At 35.6% G+C, this 23,683-nt stretch overlaps 1 protein-coding gene across 2 annotated transcripts in view; it reads left to right on the forward strand.

Moving 5' to 3' along the window:
• atrnl1a (attractin-like 1a) overlaps nucleotides 1–23,683 on the forward strand; it is a 300,556-nt gene that overhangs the window by 142,674 nt on the left and 134,199 nt on the right. Inside the window, exons 23-27 of one of the 2 annotated variants that reach the window (XM_026224246.1) lie at nucleotides 2,435–2,529; nucleotides 2,835–2,913; nucleotides 3,768–3,925; nucleotides 15,489–15,550; nucleotides 19,876–20,228. In XM_026224246.1, the coding sequence (XP_026080031.1) occupies nucleotides 2,435–2,529; nucleotides 2,835–2,913; nucleotides 3,768–3,925; nucleotides 15,489–15,550; nucleotides 19,876–19,894 (413 nt within the window). In that variant the 3' untranslated portion in view covers nucleotides 19,895–20,228. Of the gene's footprint in view, nucleotides 1–2,434; nucleotides 2,530–2,834; nucleotides 2,914–3,767; nucleotides 3,926–15,488; nucleotides 15,551–19,875; nucleotides 20,229–23,683 lie in introns of those variants that run through there. The other variant, XM_026224245.1, reaches the window with a different exon arrangement.

Here is a 23,683-nt window from a genome sequence, read left to right on the forward strand (position 1 = left end):
GGTCAGAGGAAGAGATAAGCTCAAGACAGCCGCTTTGATCTGATCTGCAGTAATTCTCCATCTCTCTGTGGTTGCAGAAAGAACACGGCTATTTGTTGAAGCTAATATCCTTTAGTTTCGGTCTCTTTCTGTGAACATCTCCCAGTCTGCTATGGTTTAGTGTGAATTTGTTATGTTATGCACGGATATGTTGAGATAAACATCTCGTGAACAAGGCCTGGAAGTTTTTCTTTGGGTGAGTGTGGGGTCAGAAATGGTTTGAGTTGTTTAGAACAGGGGTTCCCAAACTTTTCAGACCGCGACCCCCAATATTAGATTGCTGACGACCCCCGACCTCCCCCCCCCTCCTTTCTGTGTTTTCCTCTTGTGAGGATTTGCGATTTGGTTACATACTGACAGAGCTAAAACAAAAAGGAACACAATCTCTAAGCCAGGCTATTTTATTAACAAATTATGGACAAAAACAAATACATCCATAACTGTGAAATGCTTACAGACCGAATACTAACAAGCTGCCTATAACACGCATACAACAATAACTTTGTATTCAGAAAAAATGCCTTACATACATGGATTTCCCAATCAGGACCCAGATTTGGTCAATGGGTGGAGCAGATAATTTTATATTTTTATAATTTTAATTTTATTTTTAAGATTACAAGTAAACAGCATTCAAGACTGCAAGAGTTCCAATCTATATGGGCCTTAGTACTCTTTTTGATGTTTTTTTTTTTTGTGATTGCATTGTTTGTGTAATATGTGCTAAATTGTGAATAAAAAAAAAAAACCTTAATGTGATGGATGGGCGCTGTGCGCGGAGCAAAGCAGGTCCACTCTAGGTTTGATTTTGGAGATCGCCACCCACAGATCATCTTCCATGTTAAGCCGTGACCTGTGTTTATTCTTAATGTAAGTCAGCGCGGAGAATGTCTTTTCACATAAATACGTTGAGCCAAATTGCATGAGGACATATAACGCGGCTTTCAACAACTGTGGATATTCCAGCGCGACAGAAACCCAGAACTCATCCAGCGTCTTGCCGTCAAATGCCGTCCTCAGGGTTCGATCGGTTGAAAGTTCTATCAGCGCATCTTCTATATCTGACGCTAGATGATTTGCCGTGGTTAAATTAAATGGTGACTTTATCCAGTCATATTCGTCGGGAGTGTCTCCTTCAGGGAAATACTTATGAAAGTGATCTGGATAAATCCAGATTAAAAATTATTTTTTCATTGTGCTCACATATTAGATGGGGAAAAAATTACAGAGGGATTTATGGATATCTACTTTTGTTATATCCTGTAAATCAGAATATACTATCAATAGCCTTAAAAAAATGATTTTCGCCATGTTTTTTGTAATAAAATGTTTTATAAATCAGGCTAGGAATAATATATTTACAAATAACTCTGTAAATGTCTTCATAATATAACTAGGTACAAGACTGGAAAGTTTGGTGTATATAGGTGCTACTAATATGGAGATTTCGTACTTGGAGTATGAGAGAAAGGTCATTTTGAGAAAACAGGCTTTAAAGATTTATCATCAGCAAATGAGATTGCGCATTCAGCCCTTTTACTTTCGCGATTGGTTGCTGATAAAAAGGAAATGACCATATTTGGATCTGACAGCATTGTACAGTGAAGAGAGAGCTTTCCAGCCGTGCCTGTGATGAAAGAGAGCAGACAAGAGATCGCGGATCGGCAGGATGATTTACAACGCTAACTTTTGTTGAATTTACGCGAAATCTACAGACGCAAACAGACAAAGTGTAATAAAATAAAGACCTGAATGTGTATTTCGGACTTTTTTTTTCTCCATCTCGCATTAATATATAAAAAAAAAAAGTATCTGTAAATCATCTCGCGACCCCCCGCTCCCCACTTTTTAATGCAAAACCCATAAATTACTCATTGTTGAGTGTTCCTAATCTATAAAAGTTCTTGTCGATTTCAGAAAGGTCATAAATGATAACTAGAATCCAGTGAAAGCTTTTTCATCTTTTTCTGCAATAATGCCAATGACAGTTCAGTGTTTTCTTCCCTTGGCAGAGTTGATATTAATTTTGACCCGCTGGACAATCAAATCAATCCTCAGCCTTCCTCTGTCTGTTGCTATTTAATCATATGCCGTCTTCACAATTGAATTGGACAAGGTGACCTTTAAGGTTGCTCGTGCAGATGTGAACTGTCAAAAAGTCCTTCATATCACAACTGCTTCTCTCTCCCAATGAGAGTTTGATTAACTTTTAAGACTAGCTGTTACTGCCATGAAGTTGTGATTTCAAAATGACGTGAACATGAAGAACTTTTACCAAGCAATCACTTTCATAATGTTAACAAATCTCATGCTTTTTAATGCTGAAACAATTTGACATGTAAATGCCAAATACAATTTGTGTTTTTTACAATGTCTTTTTTCTCTACCTCACTAGATAATCTTCTGATAGACTACCAGTTCACTTTTAGCCTGCTTCAAGAGGACGATCAGCACTACACGGCCATTAACTTCATGGCGACTCCAGAAGAGGTCAGTGAATTTCATCGTGTTCATAAACAAAATGGTTTAGAATGGTCTATATTTGATTTTGAACTTAGTGTTTCCCAGCATCACAGGTGTTACAGTTTGGAGAAAGAGTCCCCCAAAAGTACAACAATTATACATTTTTAAGATAATTTTAAGTCTAATTTGATAATATTAACAAATATTTTTGGTGAAAAGATGATTGGAGCACAACATGATTAATACATGTAATAAATGTAATACGGTAAAACTTGTTTTATCGCAGCTATTTAAATACTTTTTTGTTGTTGTCGTGTTTGTTTGTTTTCCAGACCAATAAGAACCTCGATATGTCAATTAACGCATCCAACAATTTCAACCTCAACATAACATGGTCCATTGGCTCAACAGGTAAAGTACTCATGCTTTTGGATTTCCTGTATATTAGAATAAAATGAAGTCCCAAAAGAAAGAGTTACTTTGTAGAATAGATCTGACTAAACAAAGTATACGATGAATCCATTTGTCAGGGCATTCATAAAGTGCTTTTTGATTTCAATTAAGATAAAAGGAGTGCTCTTGCACAGGCAAATGCCTAAGCGAAATAGTTTTTCATTTTGTCGCTGTTTGAATAAACCTCTATGACAAGCAGATATGTAGAGAAGTGTTATGTATTGCCCTACAGACAGAGATAAAGCACCCTCCCAATGGTCACTAGAATAGTGTTTGAGTGTAAGAGTCATTGTCATATGACAAGTGTGAGAGCATATTTATTGCAGTATTTTGAGACTGAGCTCATACGAGTGGTTAATGGAAGAGTCCCATTTTAATAGTGATGAATCGCTAATAAGTAAAATAAATCAGATTTTCTTACTCTCGTACTTAATGGAACAGGCTCTGAATGGGTCATCTGGGAATCATCAATATAGACTGACTGATGTTCTTTTTCATTTGTGGTTTGAGATTTACTGTATTGTGATAGATCATGTATTCACTATTAAGCATTTATTCTGTTCAAATGTTTTGAGAAGCAGCGAGAAGCTTAAAGTTTTTAGCCTTTTTTCATGTTTACTTTCTCTTGATCCTGTTGGCATTCAAGTACAGCTCCTTACAATGGCTTTATTCAGATGCATTATTCAGATGTTTTATAGTTGAAAGGTTGATCAGAATGTTATACCATATTTAATCTTGCAGAGGGTTTTGTGTGCAAGCGTTGTTGTTGGCTGACGTGCATTTTGCTGATGCTGTGTTTTGTGTCCCTGCAGCGGGTACGATCTCCGGGGAGGAATTCCCCATAGTGTCCAAGACTAACATCAAAGAGTACAGAGACAGCTTCTCCTGTGAGACATTCTCCTTCCTTGCAAATCCCAACATCACTTTCCATGTTTATGTCAGCAACTTTTCATGGCCAGTCAAAATACAGGTAAGATCCGCTGCCAGGTGTTCATTTAATTTAGTCCAGTCCAAAACAGCCTTTTCTTATTCATCAGGCACAGGGGTTGAAGAAAATAATAAAAACACCTGAGAAATAGGCAATACATAAAAAATGTTTTAGCTCGAAGCTAATATGACATCTTACATGCCAAACTGTTGACGAATGAGCTTTTTATTTTGATATATTATATGGCAAATGATAAAGTTGTAAAATGATTACATTTTTGTTCAGATTTTCTGACTTTGCTCAAAACAGCATCATGTTCATTAATACCTTCATCATAATGAACCACAATAACAAATTACTGTAAATATCTTCCATGAAATTTGTTTTTGATTTCAAGTCAGGCTCTCTAAGCCCTCGTGTCTAAATAGGGCATCAAGCATAAACCATTATGAAGTGTGTTATGCAAAAAATAATATGTTTAATGATCCATGAGTCTGCTTTGTGTTCATCAGTTTTTTTGGAGTGCTTTAGAAAAGCATTGACAAACTGTCCAAAATATCTTCATTCTCGTAGAATTGCCATTTATGAACTGAAGAAGTTTTTAAATACTTGTGCTTTTTAATGTCCACTGAATTCTGAGTTTAGATAATTTTGAGAAATCCGGTTTAACTCATAAAACCTCATATCCTATCTTTGAAATCATGTTTGTTATTGTCTGTGTAAAAAAAAAAGGGGGGGGGTTGTGTCAATGAATTGATGTGCCAGGGGATTTTAGGCCTGCAAAAGACACTGGTGAATTATTGAAAGGTCATGGCAATGTGCATGTTAAATATATAACTAGTTCTGAAATATTCTATTGCATTAGATTTCAGTATTAAAGATATACTGTAGAATGGAAATGCACTACCATTCAAAACTTTGGGGTCTGTAAATCTTTGGGTTTTAGATTTTTTTTTTAATGCTGATCAAGGCTTCATTGATTGATTAAAAATGCATAAAAACAATAATATTGTGAAATATTATATATATAAAAAAAAAAAAAAAAAAAAATATATATATATATATATATATATATATATATATATTTGCTGCTCAGGTAACGTTTCTTATCATTGTTGACAACTACTGTTAATCATTTTTTCTGGAAATCATAATACTTTTTTCAGGATTTCATGTTGATTTATTTTAAATCTTTTTTGGAATTCTTCCTGACCCCAAACATTTAAATGTTATGTGCGTCATAAAGTTTACTTTACTTTTCCATTCCCACTCAACTTTGGTCAGAACAGGTAGTGCTGCATCTAATCGGGCCACTAAGTAAGCCAACAGAGTCATCAGTCTTCCCAGCAACCCTCAGTCAGATCCTGCTGTGCCCTGTGTGAGAGTGCAACTGCTCTGTGGCCTGTTAGTATCAGCCGTGTATTGATTGTGGCTGTAAATCATTCCCATTAATGCAGTTTTACCTAAGCCACATATAGATGAGATAGTAACACGAGCCCTTAATTGTTCTCATCAGGAGCCCAGTAACACAGTCATCTATAGACTGATCTAAGTAACCTGAGAAGAACAGCTTCTCCGGCGCTGACCTTCATCACATCTGATGGACATCCAGTCAAACTGCTTTCAAAATAAAATCATCCATCCCTCCGATTTATTGGTCTATTTGGTGCATAAAGAGAAAATAATGTTTCCTCCTGCCATTCGCAGTGAGAGATGTTGCATCTTCCTTTTAAATGACTCTTTTATCGACTAGAGAAAGAGATGAAACTGCTGCCGCTCTTAGCTAGAGCACAGAGTCTTTCAGTATTTGCTTATGAAAAGCTCATTTTGTTCACACAAAGTGATACTGAAAGATTGACACAATGCCTAATGTTCTGAATGTGCTGTCTATTACTCTCTCTGTGTCTCGTGGTCCAAGTGCGCGCAGCCTGTCAGTGAAGGTTACGCGTGGTCGTGGAGTGTCTAATACAACAGAGTATTTTATGTAGTCTCATACTTTATGTGGGTTAATCGTGTAGGTCAAGGCTGTAGTGACCCGTCCACAGGCTATGTTCAGAAACACAAATGCAGGCCGAAGCAAATGTGAGAGATGTGTCTCTGTCGGCCCTGTGACTGAAGAGAACTGCTGACATTCGAGTGATTGCTATCACAGTTGGAGTTGTGTGCTGCATTCATCACCCTCAGTCTTCGCTTTTCTGCTGCCTGCAGTCACTGTCTTCAGTCACTCACTCCTCTTCCACTCTCTTTATCTCTTTCATGTCACACTGACAGAGATTCTCCATTTATGACAGATTCACCCCATGCTCAGTCTGAAAGAGTTGATCACACCAGTTGAATCAAATAAGCAGAGCCATAAATGCTTAGTCTCAGTTATTTTTTCAAAATATATAAAAAAGTAAAATTAATAAGAAATTCATGGTTTTAATTCTGTAAGGATATATAAAATTTACAATGGGAAATACATTCACAAGTAAATACTGTTTATTTTTTTACATTTATTAAAGAATCCTAAAAAAAATACCACAGTTTCCACAAAAATATGAAGCTTTCTATGGAAGCCTTTTTCTGTCACTGAATAAAAAATAAAAAAGGTTTTTGCTAATTTTTATCTCACAATTATTTTTCTCTTTTTTCACTTTTTTTCTCATAATTGCATAATGTAAACTAGCAATGGCAAGTTATGAAGTCAGAATTGTGATATATAAACTTGCAATTCTGAATTTATTTTTATCAGAATTGCGTGATCGAAACTCACAATTGCAAGAAAATAAGTCAGAATTGCGAGACAGAAAGAAGCAAGTTTTTTTTGCAAATACTGTAGATAAAAATGTTGAATTGAAATTTGAATACTGTTTCACAAAGTGCTACTGTTTACTGTTTGATTAAAAAAATATATAAGCAAATTCCTTCAATTTTACAGACTCCAAACACTCCATTATAATATATTATATTACATTACACTATTATTTTATTGCATTTAATGTTTGAATTATAAAAAGTAGGGTAAAAGTAAAAATCTGTGTATTTTATAATATTCACACACATTTCATGTGATGTCCTCACACATTTCTGAACCTGATCATTCCAGACAATAATAAACAATGCAGCAATGCAATATCTACAAAAAACAAAAAAACTGAGATTATCACATATTCCCAGCGGTGTTTGCACACGTGTTTCTGCCCTAATGCTTGCCATTATTTGTATCTCTTCCTATTAATCATGATTCTATGCTCATGGTTTAACATTACCTGGTTATCAGGTTTAATCCAGATCAAATAAGCCCAGTCTTGCAGACTCATTAATGAGTAACAGTAGGAGAATCAGGATAGTAATGTGCAAAGTAGTCTGCTCGGCTTGAGAAAGGCTACCCCAGTGATGAAAACATTTCCTGCCTTCCCTCTGCTCCCCAGGGTTATCGCCCCAGTCTCAGTATGACATCAGCTTAGAGCTGAGGGCTGCTTAAGGGGCAGAGGATGGGGGTATTTGCCCATCCTACTGGAACAGACAGACATTTTGTTTGTCACTGTGGTCCCGCACCTCACCCCTCCGGTATTTTTCAGTCCACATCCACAATGGGCTGCTCTTCTCACCCCTCTTTATATCGTTTATATATAGAGAGAGAGAGAGAGAAAGAGAGAGAGAGATTGTTTATTCAATTAATTTAAAATCAAAAAGTGTTTATAATACTTTTACAGTAAGCCACAATACTTATTCTGACTTGTATGTGACTGGATAGCTTTCCGTGTTGTATGGCCATTTTGTCGCAGCCATTCTGGGCCGAGGAATGGAGGGTGATTTGGTTTTCTCTACACACACTTGGCTTATTTTCCCTATTCCAGTGGATATCATTAAATAGCATTTGGTAATCTCATTTCTGACAGACAGTTTGCGGTCTACCTCAGCCTCTGTCCATCTTCGACATCTGAGCGAATCTCTTTGGATAAAGGGAAAACTGAAACGGTTAGCCAGAAACACAGTGGTGCCATATCTGTTGATAGCTTTATCACAGCAGATTGGCTTTCATGGGGTTGAAAGAGGATAGGTAAAGCTAAGTGCTCAGTGCTCCTGAATACGAGAAGGCCATGACAGCAGAGATTACTTCATGTGCTGCATCTGTTTTCGCTCGCTCTCTTGAATTCTCCATAGTTCCTTTTGTGGAGTAGGAATGGGAAGAAAAAGAGCAAAACTTGCACTAATGTGAATCCTGTTACATATTTACTTAATTTGATTTGTACATTAATTTGATAATTATAATAATAATAATAATAATAATAATAATAATATATTTAATTTAAATTAGCTATTTGTTATTATGATCATAATTGTTATTATTACTATTATTATTATTCATACATGTTCTTTTTTTTTAAAACTACCACGCAAAATTAAATAATTTTATTTTGTAGCCTAGTTTTTGGCTAATCTATATAATTTTGCGTCACTTTTTATTATTATTATTATTTTTTTTACGGATTTAGAGAAAGATTTATTAAAACTTTTAACATTTTGCTTCAGCAGTAGTGTCTTACAATATAAACCGCAGCAGCAGGGTCTTAGATCACCAAAACTTGACATTGTGGCTTGATTTGAGGCCAGATGTATATTGTGAGTGTGTATGATTTAACATCACGTCATACAAGGATGCGATTAGTTTGTTCCACCTCAAATGATATAGGTGAGCCACATCTCTGCATGTGACTGATTATAAATATTAAGCTCATTTGAATATTGTAGGTATGTTTAATATTCAACTAATATCTTACTGCAGTCATTAGGTTCTTTCATGAATATGTTAATTTACCATCTGCAGATCTTTATGATCTCTCTCTCTCTCTCATGCTCTGCCATGTCTTTGTTCCACACTTCCAGTTCAAGAAATCAGATATCATACTCATAAACCTTTTATAATTCTTTTAATAATCCTGTGAAAGTTAGAGGAGCGTCGTTGCAACAACTTGTTGTTCACTGACCAGTGCTCAGGTTTGCAGTATTCTCTCCTCATCCGAGCTTTTGATATTCTCCTTAGAGAATAGTTGTATTTGCCTTTAACAGTTCCCTGTGCTTTTATGTGCAGGCCTCACAGAGCATCTGATTCACGCTGATTCTTTTCTTGGTCCTCAAAGGTGGTATTGACCTTTAAAAAGCACATGCACTCAATAATCACTTAGCCTCTGATCTTTGTACAATTATGGTGTAGTGGTGGACACTTTTACACAAACAGGAAAATGCTTCTTATGAGCTCTTCCTTCAGATCGCTCCAGATGCTCTCTGAACTACAGTTTCAACATATTTCTAATGTCCCCTGTTATATTTTTATGTATGTATATATTTTATATGAGAACTTACAATATATACAATTAGGTGTGAAGCTTTCTGAAACAAATGTCTGTAGAAGAACAAGTTGGATGTCAGTCTTTTTTTTTCAACAATTTTTTGGATTGGGGTCCATTGGTCTTTGGCAGTCCAATGTTTTATAGATCATCCATAGTTTCATCCATATATTTGGTCTGTATTTCTTATTATTTTAATTTTATTTTTTTAAGTCCTTCATATGGTTTGTTGACATACTGTCAAGAATCAACTTTTATGTAGCTATGTGCATGAGTTTGTGCAATTTGAGATAATTCTGTAGCTATGGTGGGATGTTGATCAGTACTGGCTTGGGATGGGTGTCATCATGCATCTCAACCAATGAGAACATTCGGGGTGGGTCTAAGACTGCAGCAGCACTAATGCTAACACACTAACGCTCCTGAAAAAATTATTTGTTCAACATTCACGAACCACTGTTCACTGCAACCTGCTCGTAATCACGACTTCATAAGTGGGAAACAGGAAGTTTCAGGAAGCATGTGAAGGCAACAAGAGAAGTGCTCTCACTCAGCACAGTGGAGTGCATCATTTTGTTAACTTTGTGGTTTATTATTTTGAGTTGTTTGGGATGCGGTAACACATTGCCCTCTCAATTTATTGCTTTACAGATCTATCACTCTCGCCACGCAATTATGCGGCACGTATTATTTGTTCCATGCTCCAGTGCAGTTAGTGCTCACACTCACTGATATACATATAATTTGGCCCAACTCTTCCAACCGAGCCAGGGATAAATAAATTAACTCCGCCCAAGTGCGGCACAGAGCGATCACACTATTCAAATGAACCGGGCTTTGGGGTTCAAATGCGCTTGAGCATGGTTAATATTGCCTAGTCTGAGTACTAGGGCTGCAAGATATTGAAAAAAAAACTCACATTGCAAATATTTTATTTTTCTGTTACATGAAAAAAAAAAAAAGCACCAGATGACTTGAATAGCTGTATATGGAAAAAGAATTACACCTGAAAAGATAAAAGGCCCACATAATGAGCTGTAGAGTCAGGTGTGTAGGGAAGAGGGAAGAGTTATAAGAAAAAATGTGAGGACAAAATAAATGTATATATTTTTATGTTTGTAGTTTATTTAGAATGTAATTAATTATCCCACAAAATAACTTGAGATTTAATTACGAGTGCAGTTAAACAGTTTATTAGGAACAATCAAAGCTGACTTTCAAAGCTGGATTTTTATTATCATTACTCCATTCAAACGATCCTTCAGAAATCCTTCTAATATTCAGATATTCGACTGAAAAAAACAAACAAACAAACATTAATTATTATTATTAATGTTGAAAAGAGCTGAGAATAATTTTTTTCAGAATTTTTTTTTTATGAATTGAAAATTCAGAAGAACAGCATTGTTTGTAACATGATTATTGTAATTATCATCACTTGCGTGCTAAATAAAAGTTTAAATTTCTATATATACTCCCAAGACTCCAAGCTTTTGAATGGTAACTTTATGTATTTTGGATCAAATAAATGCAGGATTGGTGAGCAGAAGATAATTCTTTTGACTGGTATTGGGTCATGTTAAAATATATAAATGAACATCACATACCTGGCATTTCCAATGTGTATATGTGACCATGGTCCACAAAACCAATCTAAGATGTATACATTAACTGAATAAATAAGCTTTCCATTCATGTATGGTTTATTGAGATTGGACAATATTTGGCCGAGATACAACTATTTGAAAATCTGGAATCTGAGGGTGCAAAAAAATCGAAATACTGAGAAAATCACTTTTGAAGTTGTCCAAATGAAGTTCTTAGCATTGCATATTACTGATCAAAAATTATGTTTTGATATATTTATGGTAGGAAATGTACAAAATATCTTAATGGAACATGGCATAAATTTTCGGCATAGATGAAAAATCAAAAATTTTGACCCATACAATGTTTATTTGGCTACTGATAAAAATATACCTATGAGACTTGAGACTTAAAACTTAAGGTTTGGTGGTCCAGGGTCACATATTATTTATGTGCTCTAATCTAAAGGACATAAATAAAAATAAAATATAAATTTAAGAGACTCATTGGAGTGTGTGCCTCGTTTGGTCTTAGCTGGGTTCCAGGTTCCTGAGTGGGCTGCTTATTTGCATTGGCTCGCTTTGCAACAGGTGTGTTATCCTCACATCTGAGAAAAAAAAAAAAAAAAAAAAGTAAGCATGCTGTTTACACAAATAAACTACATTATTAACATTATTGTGATGGTCACTGATACTAGTATTCATTTAAATGAAAAAAAGAACACAATTGCCACATAGCACATTTATTATCAGTGATATTTACAGCTTACTTAATACATTTACACCTCAGTAGACTTGTGCCGGTATTCGGTAATGCGATATATTGTGGTGATTAATATGGACTATATTGTTATCGTGGGCACTTCTAAATACCGTGAATAAATATGCATTTTAAGAATAGTATTTCCATCAGCTGCTTAAAATGCACTCTTTCAAGCAGCATGCAGCCATGTAGTGCATGCACTCTGATGTAAACAAGCACGCATGAGAAGCACATGGAGGAACACATGAGAGATGAAATGAAAGCACATTCACCCTCTGACAGCAGACGGCTCTAAATGCCTTGCCTTGAATGTTAGTGCATTAACTAAGGTTAACTAATGAGGTCTTATTGTAAAGTGATACCTATTGGTTTTTATAATTCTTTTGCAAGTTAATGTGTAAAACATTTAACTTTTATATATTTTTCTGTATTGCTTTATTGTTTTAAATGTTTAGTTATTTTTGTTATTCAAAAAAAGTTATTTAACCTGTTAAACTGTATTATGACGACTTTTTTAAAACAAAATTCCAATAGCGTGATAATACCATATACCGTGATAAAAGCATTATCAATTAACTGCAACAGGAAAAATTAATACTGGCATATCCCTACACCTCAGATGATCACAAACACTAATGATGGGGTATAACACATTCAAAATATTTACACCAGAGCAGATATTAATGAACAGAAGTTTAATTACGTTCTTACACACAAGGATGCTTTGTATGTAGGCCTATACAATCCAAAAACTAGTTATAAACATATATGGTTATATTGAACAGAGAATAATAAATCAGTAAAGTTTAGTTTCATTCTTACTGACATTAGGCTGACAAAATTATAACTCATATTACCTTTATATCATATTGCTGTCTGAGTTATAGAACTTAAAAAATAAAAATAAAAACATCCTGGCATCGTAAAACATTTAGATGATGTGAATGAAAGTTCATAATATTTCACTTGATTATACATTTAGTCAGGAATTAAAGTTTGGATAAACTAGTCTAACTAGTAAAATGTGTACAGATTATGTGAAAACTAATACAAGTAGATTAATAATAATAAAAAGACTTAGTCATGTTTATGATCTCTGCTGGATCAAGCTGCTTCATACTTTTTTCTTCATTCTTCACAGCGAGTCTTTTGTGAGGTGAAGTCTTATTCCTCTCAGCGCGCAGTGAACAGTAAAATTGTAAAAACTTGAGGTACAGTCTCGCTGCTTTGTTTGCTGTGGTGTGGGTGTTTACACTGGAATAATAATTTTTTTTTTTTTTTTTGGCTATTTGGCTTACATAATGTGTTATGACAGTACATAACTTAAAAAAAATATCTTCCCCCCAGTAGTCCTTACATACACCAAGCTTTATTTTACTGCTTTCTACAGTTTTCATTGTTTTTATAGAGGGTTTTTTATATATATCATTTGGTTAATTTATAAAACTACAAAGAAAAATTTATAGTGTGTCAAAAAAAAGAAACAAAACATTTTGAACCTGGTTTCATCCGATGTGCAGTTCACCCTGTGGTGTCTTGCCTTAAGGACTGGAACGCATTTACTAATAGTGATTTTCTCAATTCGCATGGTACCGCTCAACCCAGCATGATGTTTACAGAAAAAGGATGAATTTAGGAGTGGGGAGGAGTCAAGAGCACTTCAGTAAGGTACCAGCTCCAGCCACCAGCTCAGCTCACTTAATGGCCAGTTCCTCTGGCAAGAAAAATCAGCTTTTCTCAACACTTTCTTTCTTTCAGTTTTTGATTGTCATGCACTTTCACTGCAAAAAGCAAATGCCAGTAAATCACTTAAGGGCTGACCAACCCCCTCACTTCCACCTGCACGCTCACACCTCCCCATCCATTCCTCTCCATCTATCCAAATGCTGTTGCTTCCATCCAGAAATAAAAGCACATTTACGCCGATTGGAAATGTCTCATGGATGTATTAGTCACCATTCATGATCACCGGCTTTGCACCCCAGCACAAATTAACACAGCTGTAAAGCCTGACAGAGAAGGTCCACATGTAATGTCTGTATGTGTGTGCATAATTGCCTCACTATATATCTGCCTCTGTTTTTGCAGTCAATAATAGTGTATGCTCCAAGAAAAAGAAAATTGCAAGTCCAAAACTCATTTGAACTAAGTAAACACATTTTGTCGCCTGAACTTTTAAAGCACGCCACTTCTCGAAAAATAAATCACTGTGATAACATCTGACATTTACAAATCAATCATAAAATGACATTTTCTTTTATCAGATGGTCGATTTTTAGATGGAGATGGAGTGCGGATTAAGATTTAGGTTTAGTTGGGAGAATTATGTATTGGATCCTCATAAGCAATCGATGTGAGTGGCCTCAGATATTGAAAAGGCAAATAACTCGGTCATGTAGTTAAAGCAATCAGTGAATGGACAGGAACACAGGATCTTATTTGTGGAGTTGTGGACTGCAACAGCTGAGAAATCAAATGCATTTTATATAACACACTGTGGTTATTGTACATCTTACGTAAGGGAGGACTGGGAGAAATGTTAATCTTCCTAACACCAGTGATTTCAAACACTATAGTTATGTACTGGCACGTTACATAATGTGAAATGGGGGAAATTTTTATATATATATATTTTTTGGTTTAACCTTGGGACCCATGATGTACATGCACTATGTAAAAAAAATAATAATAATTTGTAAAGCCTAAATAATGAGGCAACATTTGGCATGACTTAATTTGAATTCATTTACATGTATCTGTTTTTATATACATTTTATATACATGAACTTGTGACACTGACAGTGTCAAGGTCTTAAAAACTGTAATTAAACTTACAGTTTTTACAACGTAATTAAAAACTGTTTGGATTATGTAACTTTACAATTTTTACTTGTTTACTTAATTTGCATGGTTTTAAATGATTCAGTATAACAATATAAGTTATTAGAACTTAAGTAATTTTTTTAAATATATATATATATATATATATATATTAGTGCACTTCAGACCTAATAAGGGGTATATTTTGAGTAAGATAACAGTTTCAATATTGTAATAACACTGCTAGTTCTAATTGCTTATTGTTTTAATAGTGATATGAATAAATTTTTCACTGCATAATTAGTTTACTTTTAATTGCTTTCCATTATGTGGATTATATTCCATAATGGAGATAGTAGCAAGCTGTTATCATTGCAAAAGTAGTTGTGTTTTTAAACCTTAGAGTCTTTTAGAATATTTGAGATATGTGTAATGGGGGCAAAATAAATAAATAAAATCCATAAATAAATAACATTTTGCATCGGAAAAGTCAAATAAAGCACCATAGATGCACATAATTACAGTCCCTATTTGGCAGTTGGGGAAAATTCATGTTGCTTGTTTTTTAAGGAACCTTGCCAAAATGTAGAAAATTAATATGCCATGTATATTTAATAAAACTACTTGCATGTCAAGTAAAAATCATTTTGATTAGAAGCATTTATTATACTACAGAAAGTTTGCAGTGTAAGGTGCACAAATTCAAGTTAGATTAGATGAACAACATAAACACTTGATTAAATTATATGTCAAGTTTATTACTGGCCATCTGTTTTTTCAGAAGGCTTTTAAACATGGTTCAGCAGTAGTTGATTTTTTTGTCACCTAGCCCAGCGTGTTGCTTTTTTTTCCCTTCAAATTTGAAACCATTGGTGATTAAGATGTTTATTGAAATAATACTGTGCACGGTGAACTGATGTATTTTTAATATGACAAAAACTGTTTCAGGAGACATTAATTCAGAAATCTATGTAATTATGATTCACATGACAATATTCTCCATTATACATATATTTGAGTATCTTTCAACAACAGTTTTGCTTGATACTTTACAGGGGTAGTAATAATTAATTCTATAACACATTTTTCTTCTTTTCTCACAGATATCCTTCTCTCAACATAGCAGCATCATGGACCTGGTGCAGTTCTTTGTCACATTTTTCAGGTATGTACACTTCACTCATTTAAATAAAAATGTCTGTGTGATTAAGTGGAATAAAATTTGTGAATAAATAAAAAATTTACTTTCTTTCTCCATAATATGTACTGAATTCTAGTTTTTGGAATTTAGTGAAATAAGTTTGATGAGGATGCAAGGATGCATTAACCTCACCATCCAAAGCCTTTAATGAAGGCTGGCTGATGAATAAGCACAATAGATATAATTGTGTTTGATGTGATGAAGCCAAACACTGCCAGTCTTGCTGTCTCTGCAAATAAACGCATTATATGAAAAAAAAAAAAAAGAAATAATAATTATTAAAGATTATAAAAAAAAAAATGGACATGTACTTAAGACACATGTACCTACACTACTCTTTTAATGTTATACTTGAACAGCAGCCAGAACATATGCACAGTTTTGCCAGTGATGGAAATCATCACATTTCTGTGACAGCTTATGATGTTTGCAATTGCATGGTTTCATTTTCAGTTTTCACTAGTCATATGTGTTCTGAAATGTCACACTTGTTATAGTTCTGGACAGTCAAATTACAGAGCTCAGTGACTGCAGTTGTGTTTAAAGTGCCTCAAAGTGCAGAAAAATAATTACATGCCACCTGCTCTGTATAAATAATAACATGCCGCCTGCTATGTATAAAGATTGAAGCTCGCGTTAGACTGTTAGCCACCTCTGTATTGTGTTCTGTGGTGTTTTTAACTATCAGGTCAAAACAGATGTCATGTAACGTCATTCCAACCTTTACTTTTCAACTTGTTTATCAAAGAAAACAAAATGTTCCTATAAATTAAGGGTGCTTACACACCTGTAGGTCAATTGCTTTGTTCCAAAACAAGGATTAAAATTGTTACAATGTTGGTTTTTATTCTTGGTGTGGTTCGCTTTCACACGGCAAAATTTTAAATGGACCAAACATGTTAATACAAGTCAGGTGCAAGTAAAGTGTTCTCTCATTGGTCAAAGTTCCAGGGTTTATTTTCTAGGATTTCACTTAGCTGTCACGACTGTCATCTGTCTGGATAGAAGGACAACAGCTCTGCGGGCTTATTGTTGTTTTTGTTTTTTTGTTTTGGCGTCATTATTTTAATTTATCATTTTGAGTCCATGATTCATCGGGAAAACATTTTTAAAATGCACCTACTAGGAAGAAAAGCAATAATACGGCATTATAAAATGAAAAAGTGTGCTATAATTTTGAATAGTGAAGAAGTGCTCAGACACAGAGATGAACAGATTCATTTTTTAGGTTCAAGTTAATGCTTTTCATGGAACTTACGTAATTACCATATTTTCCGTACTATAAGTCACACTTTTTTTCATAGTTTGGTTGGTCCGGCGACTTATAGTCAGGTGCAACTTATTTGTCAAAATTAATTTGACATGAACTAAGAGAAATGAACCAAGAGATAACATTACCGTCTACAGCCACGAGAGGGCGCTCTATGTTGCTCAGTGCTCCTGTAGCATACACTGAAATCATAGAGCGCCCTCTCGTGGCTGTAGATGGTAATGTTCTCTCTTGGTTCTAATTAAATGTGACTTATAGTCCAGTGAGACTTATATGTTTTTTTCCACATCATGACATATTTTTGGACTGATGCGACTTATACTCAGGTGCGACTTATAATCCAAAAAATACGGTACCTATAATACATTGGATATAGCCTGGTTCGTTGGTCTGTTGGTTCGGATGGCATTCTCACTACAACCAAACGGTCCAGAGTTCATTTTCAATCATTTTCGCTCAGGCGATCTCGGACCAATTGTTTTGTCGTGGATCCGAGCGGCATTGCTGTGTTCACATATGCCCAAATGAACCGAGCTAAGGGGGGAATTGAGTCAAGTTCAAAACAACAGGCCAGGTGTGAAAGCACCCTTTAATCATGCCATTTTTTATTATAAGAGTATTTCATCATTTTACTTTATTTGATACACAGATATGTAGTTTTTATTAATAGATTGTGCTGGAAAATGCATGGTAACACTGTGACACAAAGGTAAAGGTCATGGCAACAGTGATTTGATGTGTGGTAAAAAGATGCACTTATTATCCAGTACGAATTGCAAGAGCTTTTTTGTTGCTGTTGTTTTACAGTTGTGGGCATGGGAATGTGTTAATCGATATCAAAGTAGAAGCTAGAGGCTGTAGGGGTTTGTTGTTTGGTGTGCATTTAGTCCTCTGCAGACGAGGGACACTCTGATGTAATTCATCATGGCATTTGAGGGAGATTGGTGTGTATACTTTGTATCCCTCCTATTTTATATCCCTTTCTCTCTTTTCCTCTTTCCTTTCATATCTTCTGGCTGTGGATTCACTGTTCTAGTTCTCAGTCAAGAGTTTACTTGAAGTTCAAGCCAAGTCCTTCAAAGCCAAAGTTCAGACAAATGCCCGACTGCTTTACAATGCCAAAACAGACATAAAGCACTATTGAAAATATTGTGTTGAGGTAAATTGACTGTGCTGCGTTGGCACACTTAAGTTATTTTAATTACACGGATGAATAATGGTGTTTGTTTGTGAAACTGCATTAAGCAGCATTGAGTATTGATTTGGAGCTCTGTCACTTTGTGTCCGTGGCTTGGCTGACAGATTGTTTATAAATTTGTAGTTTTCAAGGAAAATAAATTAGTATGTTCTTTTTAATAGAAAAGAATGAAAGAGAGAGAAAATGACATATAAAAAATTAGGGATAGTTCATACAAAAATGAAAATTTCTCCATGATTTCCTCACCCTCAAGCCATCCTTGGTGTATATGACTTTCTTCCTTCAAATTAATAGAATCATAGTTTTGCCAGTAATGGTGGTGAATAGCTGTTGAGACTTTGAAGTCCAAAAAAGTGCATCCATCCAACATAGAAAGTACTCCGCACGGCTCCGGGGAAAAAAATTATAGGAAAAATATTCATATCAGATTTTCCAGACTATAAGTCACACTTTTTTCATAGTTTGGCTGGTGCTGCGACTTATTTATCAACATTAATTTGACATGAACCAGGAGAAATAAAACAAGAGAAAACATTACCGTCTACAGCCATGAGAGGGCGCTCTATGCTGCTCAGTGCTCCTGTAGTCTACCCCTAATAAACAGAGCGCCCTCTCGCAGCTGTAGACGGTAATGTTTTCTCTTGGTTCTTGGTTCTAAATAAATGCGACTTATAGTCCAGTGCGACTTATATATGTTTTTTCCTCATCATTTTTGGACTGATGCGACTTAGTCCGAAAAATACGGTATTTAAAACTTTGTAAACCATAATTTCTAGCTTCTGCTTAATGTCGCACTCACATTCACAAGAGAGTGGCGTTCCTGCAGATGACGTAGAAAGTAGGCGAATACAGAAGAACATAGGAGGGAGCAAAACAAAACACTGGTCATGGAAACATGTAAAGAAAAATGTCGGAGGATTTCAATATAAGCCAAGAGGAGACTGGTTTTCCTTTACTCTTACAAGACTAGCATATTGTCACTGGGGATTACACTATGCCTACGTAATTTTTTCTTACACAAATGCTTCGATTCACTTTAGAAGGCCTTTATTAACCCCCTGGAGCTGTGTGGAGTACTTCTATGATGCATTTTATTGGACCTCAAAATTTCGACCCCCATTCACTGCCATTATAAAGCTGGGAAGGGCCGGGATTTTTTTTTATGTAACTCTGATTGCATTTGTCTGAAAGAAGAAAGTCATATGCACCTAGGATGGCTTGAGGGTAAGTAAATCATGGAAGAATTTTTGGGTGAACTATACCTTTAAATTAATATTCATACATTAAAGAGCAGTTTTAAAACACTGGTCAGACTCGAATAATACTGCAAAAGTAAGTGAGGTTACCCAATAACATACCTTTCAGATTGTTTGTGTTTTTTCTTAAAGGGTTAGTTCAACTAAAAATTAAAATTAGGAAACAAATTACTCAGCCTGAAGTCATCCTGGGTGTATACATTTAAACAAATGGATCTTTTAAGCTGTTTGATGCCACTCAGCGTGTGTTCCACTGAAAAGTTCGTGAATGTCCTCCTGAAAAGTCCAAGAAAAGTTTAATAAAAAGTGCATGCATTATAAAAAAAAGAAAAAAAAATTTGAGTCTCACATGGCTCCGGAGGGGGTGAACAAAGGCCTCCTGTAGAAAATCAATGTGTTTTTGTAAGAAAAATATCCATAGACTTAGCTTCTTTATCAGTCAGTCAAGAATTATATTATGGTATTATGATAATTAAGCATTTTTGGGTGAATTAACCCTTTAAGCCTTTGTGTTCCCTTCAGTTTTTTTTTTTTCTTTTAAATATTTTCTGTCTGGATGTCACAGTAACCATGTAACTCCCTAACCTGATTGGCTGTCAGGATGATGGATATACCGCCTTGTACCAGACACACTAAAGAGGTAAACAAACACTTCTCTAGTGGAACACAAGTGGGCCTAGTAAGCTACTTACAGAGATTAGAGCCAATTATATTTCATATCAACTTCATTCTGCATTCACGATTTGTTCCATTCAAAGTTGGATGTGGGATAGTCCTGCTTGATATCGCTTATCTTTATCTGTAAAGGCATTTTATTGCTCGCGAAGCAGTTTCTTTTAGTCAACAGAGGAGACTTCTAGCAATCTCATTTTAGAGGACAAACAAAGATGTTCTGCAAGTTTTTAAGATATCGTTTATAGTGTATAGTATAACATATCAGTCTCCACAAACATTTGCTAAACAAATCTAATTAGCGTTTGATATTGCATAGTAATGAAATATTGACTGACTGATGCATTTTATTTGCTTAAATGTAAATGTTTATCCTTGAGTGCTACCATGTTTGTGTTGCTTCAAACAAGTGTTAGATGTAAGATGTCAGAATTAAAATTACTTTTTTTTTTTAGGTGCTGCAAGAATGAGTCCTAAAACCAGGAAAAGGGATTTCTCTTTTAGTGTCAAAAGTTTTTTTGACTACGTTTTTGATATAACAAGTGACTAAATGGGACTACAGAGATTGTCACATACATTGTCAGCATCATCACACAGTGGGAGGACTCACTAGACCGCTTTTACAATCTGATTATGTTCATACACTCAAACTGTTGCTCAAATTGTGGTGTAGTTTGTTTCTTGCCTTTATAACTTTAGCTTTTATCTTTTTCATTCTGGCAATTGTATTTAGGCATCAAAATTCATAAAAGTTAGTGTTTATTTGTGAGGATTATACATTTGATAAACTGTTTCCCACAATAATCCAAAAACCAGTGGGAATATTTTATTGGTTGTTTATACCTGGTGGGAACCTGTGTGTTGCTAACTTCCCCTTTTGCCAACAAAAATACACCATTACTGTTGGAAGGCAGCATTACAGTATAACTTAGTGAAAGAATAAAATTAATAAATTAAAGTTAGCCAGTGAAACATTACTTTTTTTCACCATCTGATTCATGCATTTGATTAGCATATTACCTCTAGCTCTTAACGTAATCTTAATTAGAAATGCGTTTCTCAAAATCTAACAAACATTTCAAAACACCCTCATGAGAGACTGCGGGCTTCCAGCCTCAAGCAAGTAGATGTATATTTATCTAGTTCTGATTCATCTGGCTTTGATAAAGTTGATGAGCTTTTTAATCACTCTGAGGTTTTTTAATGTATTTCGTTCATTCAAATATGTCTTTCTAAACAAAGAGACCATTATGCAGATTAGGTAGAAAAAGTATTCAAAAAATATAAAGCCTATTCAAATAATAAATGGGACAATGGGAATAAAATGATAATATTATATGTATATTTGGAAGAACTCCTTTTAGTTGTACAAAAACTGGTGTGCACTTGGAGAAAAGTCTGTACTTTTGAACCGATAGGTGTTTCAGTGTAGTCCCTCATTAGCTTCAAAAAGTCCTTTTGAATACGTTTCCTTTGAAGAGTGACTTTTTTGCCGTCTCTAGTTTCTAGGTGCTCCACTAAATGAGCAAGAAAAAAAGTAACAATTAAAGAGCGCTTAAGCCGTTCACCCACTCCTTCAGCTAATTGGTGACACCGCTATTTGGTTTTTATCCCAATTACACACTCTCTCTATGTTGATAAACATTCATCCACCTCTCTTTTTTTCTTCTCCTTTGTTCCATCAGCACATAAGTCGTCCACAAGGCTGAAGTGTTGAGTGAGCGCGCTCTTATCAACGATGATGCTATTAACGTCCTGAACGCCTGTGCTTTACTGGATGGCGACACAAGTCAATTTATTTGACTTGTGTAACTGACTAAAGCTCATTCTCTCCCACTCATGATTTGAGCATAATGGGGCTTTTGTCCTTTGTACCTACTAGAGCAAGTGAATACGAGATTATGAATTATTATTATTCATAAACATAAGTAGGGGGGGGGATGACAGATAGATACAAGAAGTGACTGTGATGGTGTGCATGTTTATATCCTCAGCTCAGGTTGTCTGGTTGTCTGTATTGATTGTGTAATCCTTGTAGGCTTTCTTTGCTTTCTCAGGCGGCTTTGGTAGATTGACTTTTCTCATTCATCCTTCCGACTGTTGTTGCTACAAAATCAATACTACAAACAGATCACACGCTACAAAAAGTGACTACACATACACAATGCACACAAAATCTTTTTTATTATTATTTATTAATATTATTGTTATTATTTAATATGTTATATATATATGCATATACCTATATGTGTGCGCGTGTGATTAGAATATTTTATGTATAATTAAACTGTGATGTATATTTGACAGCACAAAGAAAGTTAAACTAAATTAAATGTTTGCTTTTTCTTATAAAACCATTTTTTCTACTTATTTGTAAGTATTAGCTAAATTGATAAATTACATACATATATATATATATATATATATATATATATATTTATTTTTTATTTTATTTATTTTTTTAAAGGGGTTGTTTAATGCGATTTAAATTTGGACTTTCTCTTTGGATTGTTACAAGTTCTTGGTGCATAAAGCAGATTTGTAAAGTTGCAAGACTAAAGTTTCAAATCCAAAGAGATATTCTTTATAAAAGTTAAGACAACCACGTCTACTTAAAATGACTCATTCTAACATGCCCCCAATGTTCGCGTAAAGAAAGCACGCAAAGAAAGAAGATGTAACCTTTTATATTTGCTGTTGCTGATGCTGCCATGTTGTGGAGTCGTTGTGTGTTTCGTTGTGAAAGGGAAACTACTTTGTTTGGCCTTGCAAACTGTCACGTTACGTGATGGTTGAAACACGGCGAGAGAACCAATTGCAGGTAAGCATGATTTATTTAAGGGATAATCCAGAGAGGTAACAGTCCATGCAGGGTCAAAACCAGAGAATCCAAATCGGAACAGGACACGAACACGGGGCAAGGCAAGGCAAGGCAAGACAAGACAAGACAAGACAAGGCAAGGATGACGGACATTAATAATACACTGACATTAAACAAGGACTCCGTAACACAGACTAAGACAGACTGGGTATTTATACACAGAAGGATAATGAGGAAACAGGAGACAGGTGGGGAAACAATCAATTACACAACAAGGAGGAAGGTGACCAAATAAGGGAACAGGAAGTGATCTGGTGACAGACACCGTGAGAAAGGAGGACATCTAGTGGAACCCCAGGGAACACAACCCAGACACTGTGACAGTACCCCCCCTCTACGGAGCGGCTCCCAGACGCTCCAAGACAAAACACAACACAGAGACCAGGAGGGAGGCGGACAGGTGGAGGCTCAGGGGGAGGGACGGAAAAGAAAAACATGGGGAATAAACACCAGAAATGTAACATAAAACAGGGAGAACCAGGAGGGAGGAGGAACGGAGGAGGTTCAGGGGGAGGGATGGAGGGCAAGACTAACTGGGGGGAACAGACAGCAACAAAACAGAAACCAAGAACACCAGACAGAAGTCCAAGAAGGGCATGTTGAAGCGCCCACCAGGGCGGAGCAGAGGACCACCACTGCCGTGTGGTCAAAGCCAACGACCTCCAGGGTGGAGCGGAAGACCACCACGGCCATGTGGTCAAAGCCAGAGTCCTCCAGGGCGGAGCGGAAGACTGCCACGGCCTTGTGGTCACCGCCAGAGTCCCCCAGGGCGGAGCGGATGACCACCACGTCCTTGTGGTCGCCGCCAGAGTCCCCCAGG

Source organism: Carassius auratus, chromosome 38 (genome assembly GCF_003368295.1).
Source record: "Carassius auratus strain Wakin chromosome 38, ASM336829v1, whole genome shotgun sequence".
Lineage (NCBI taxonomy): Eukaryota > Metazoa > Chordata > Actinopteri > Cypriniformes > Cyprinidae > Carassius > Carassius auratus.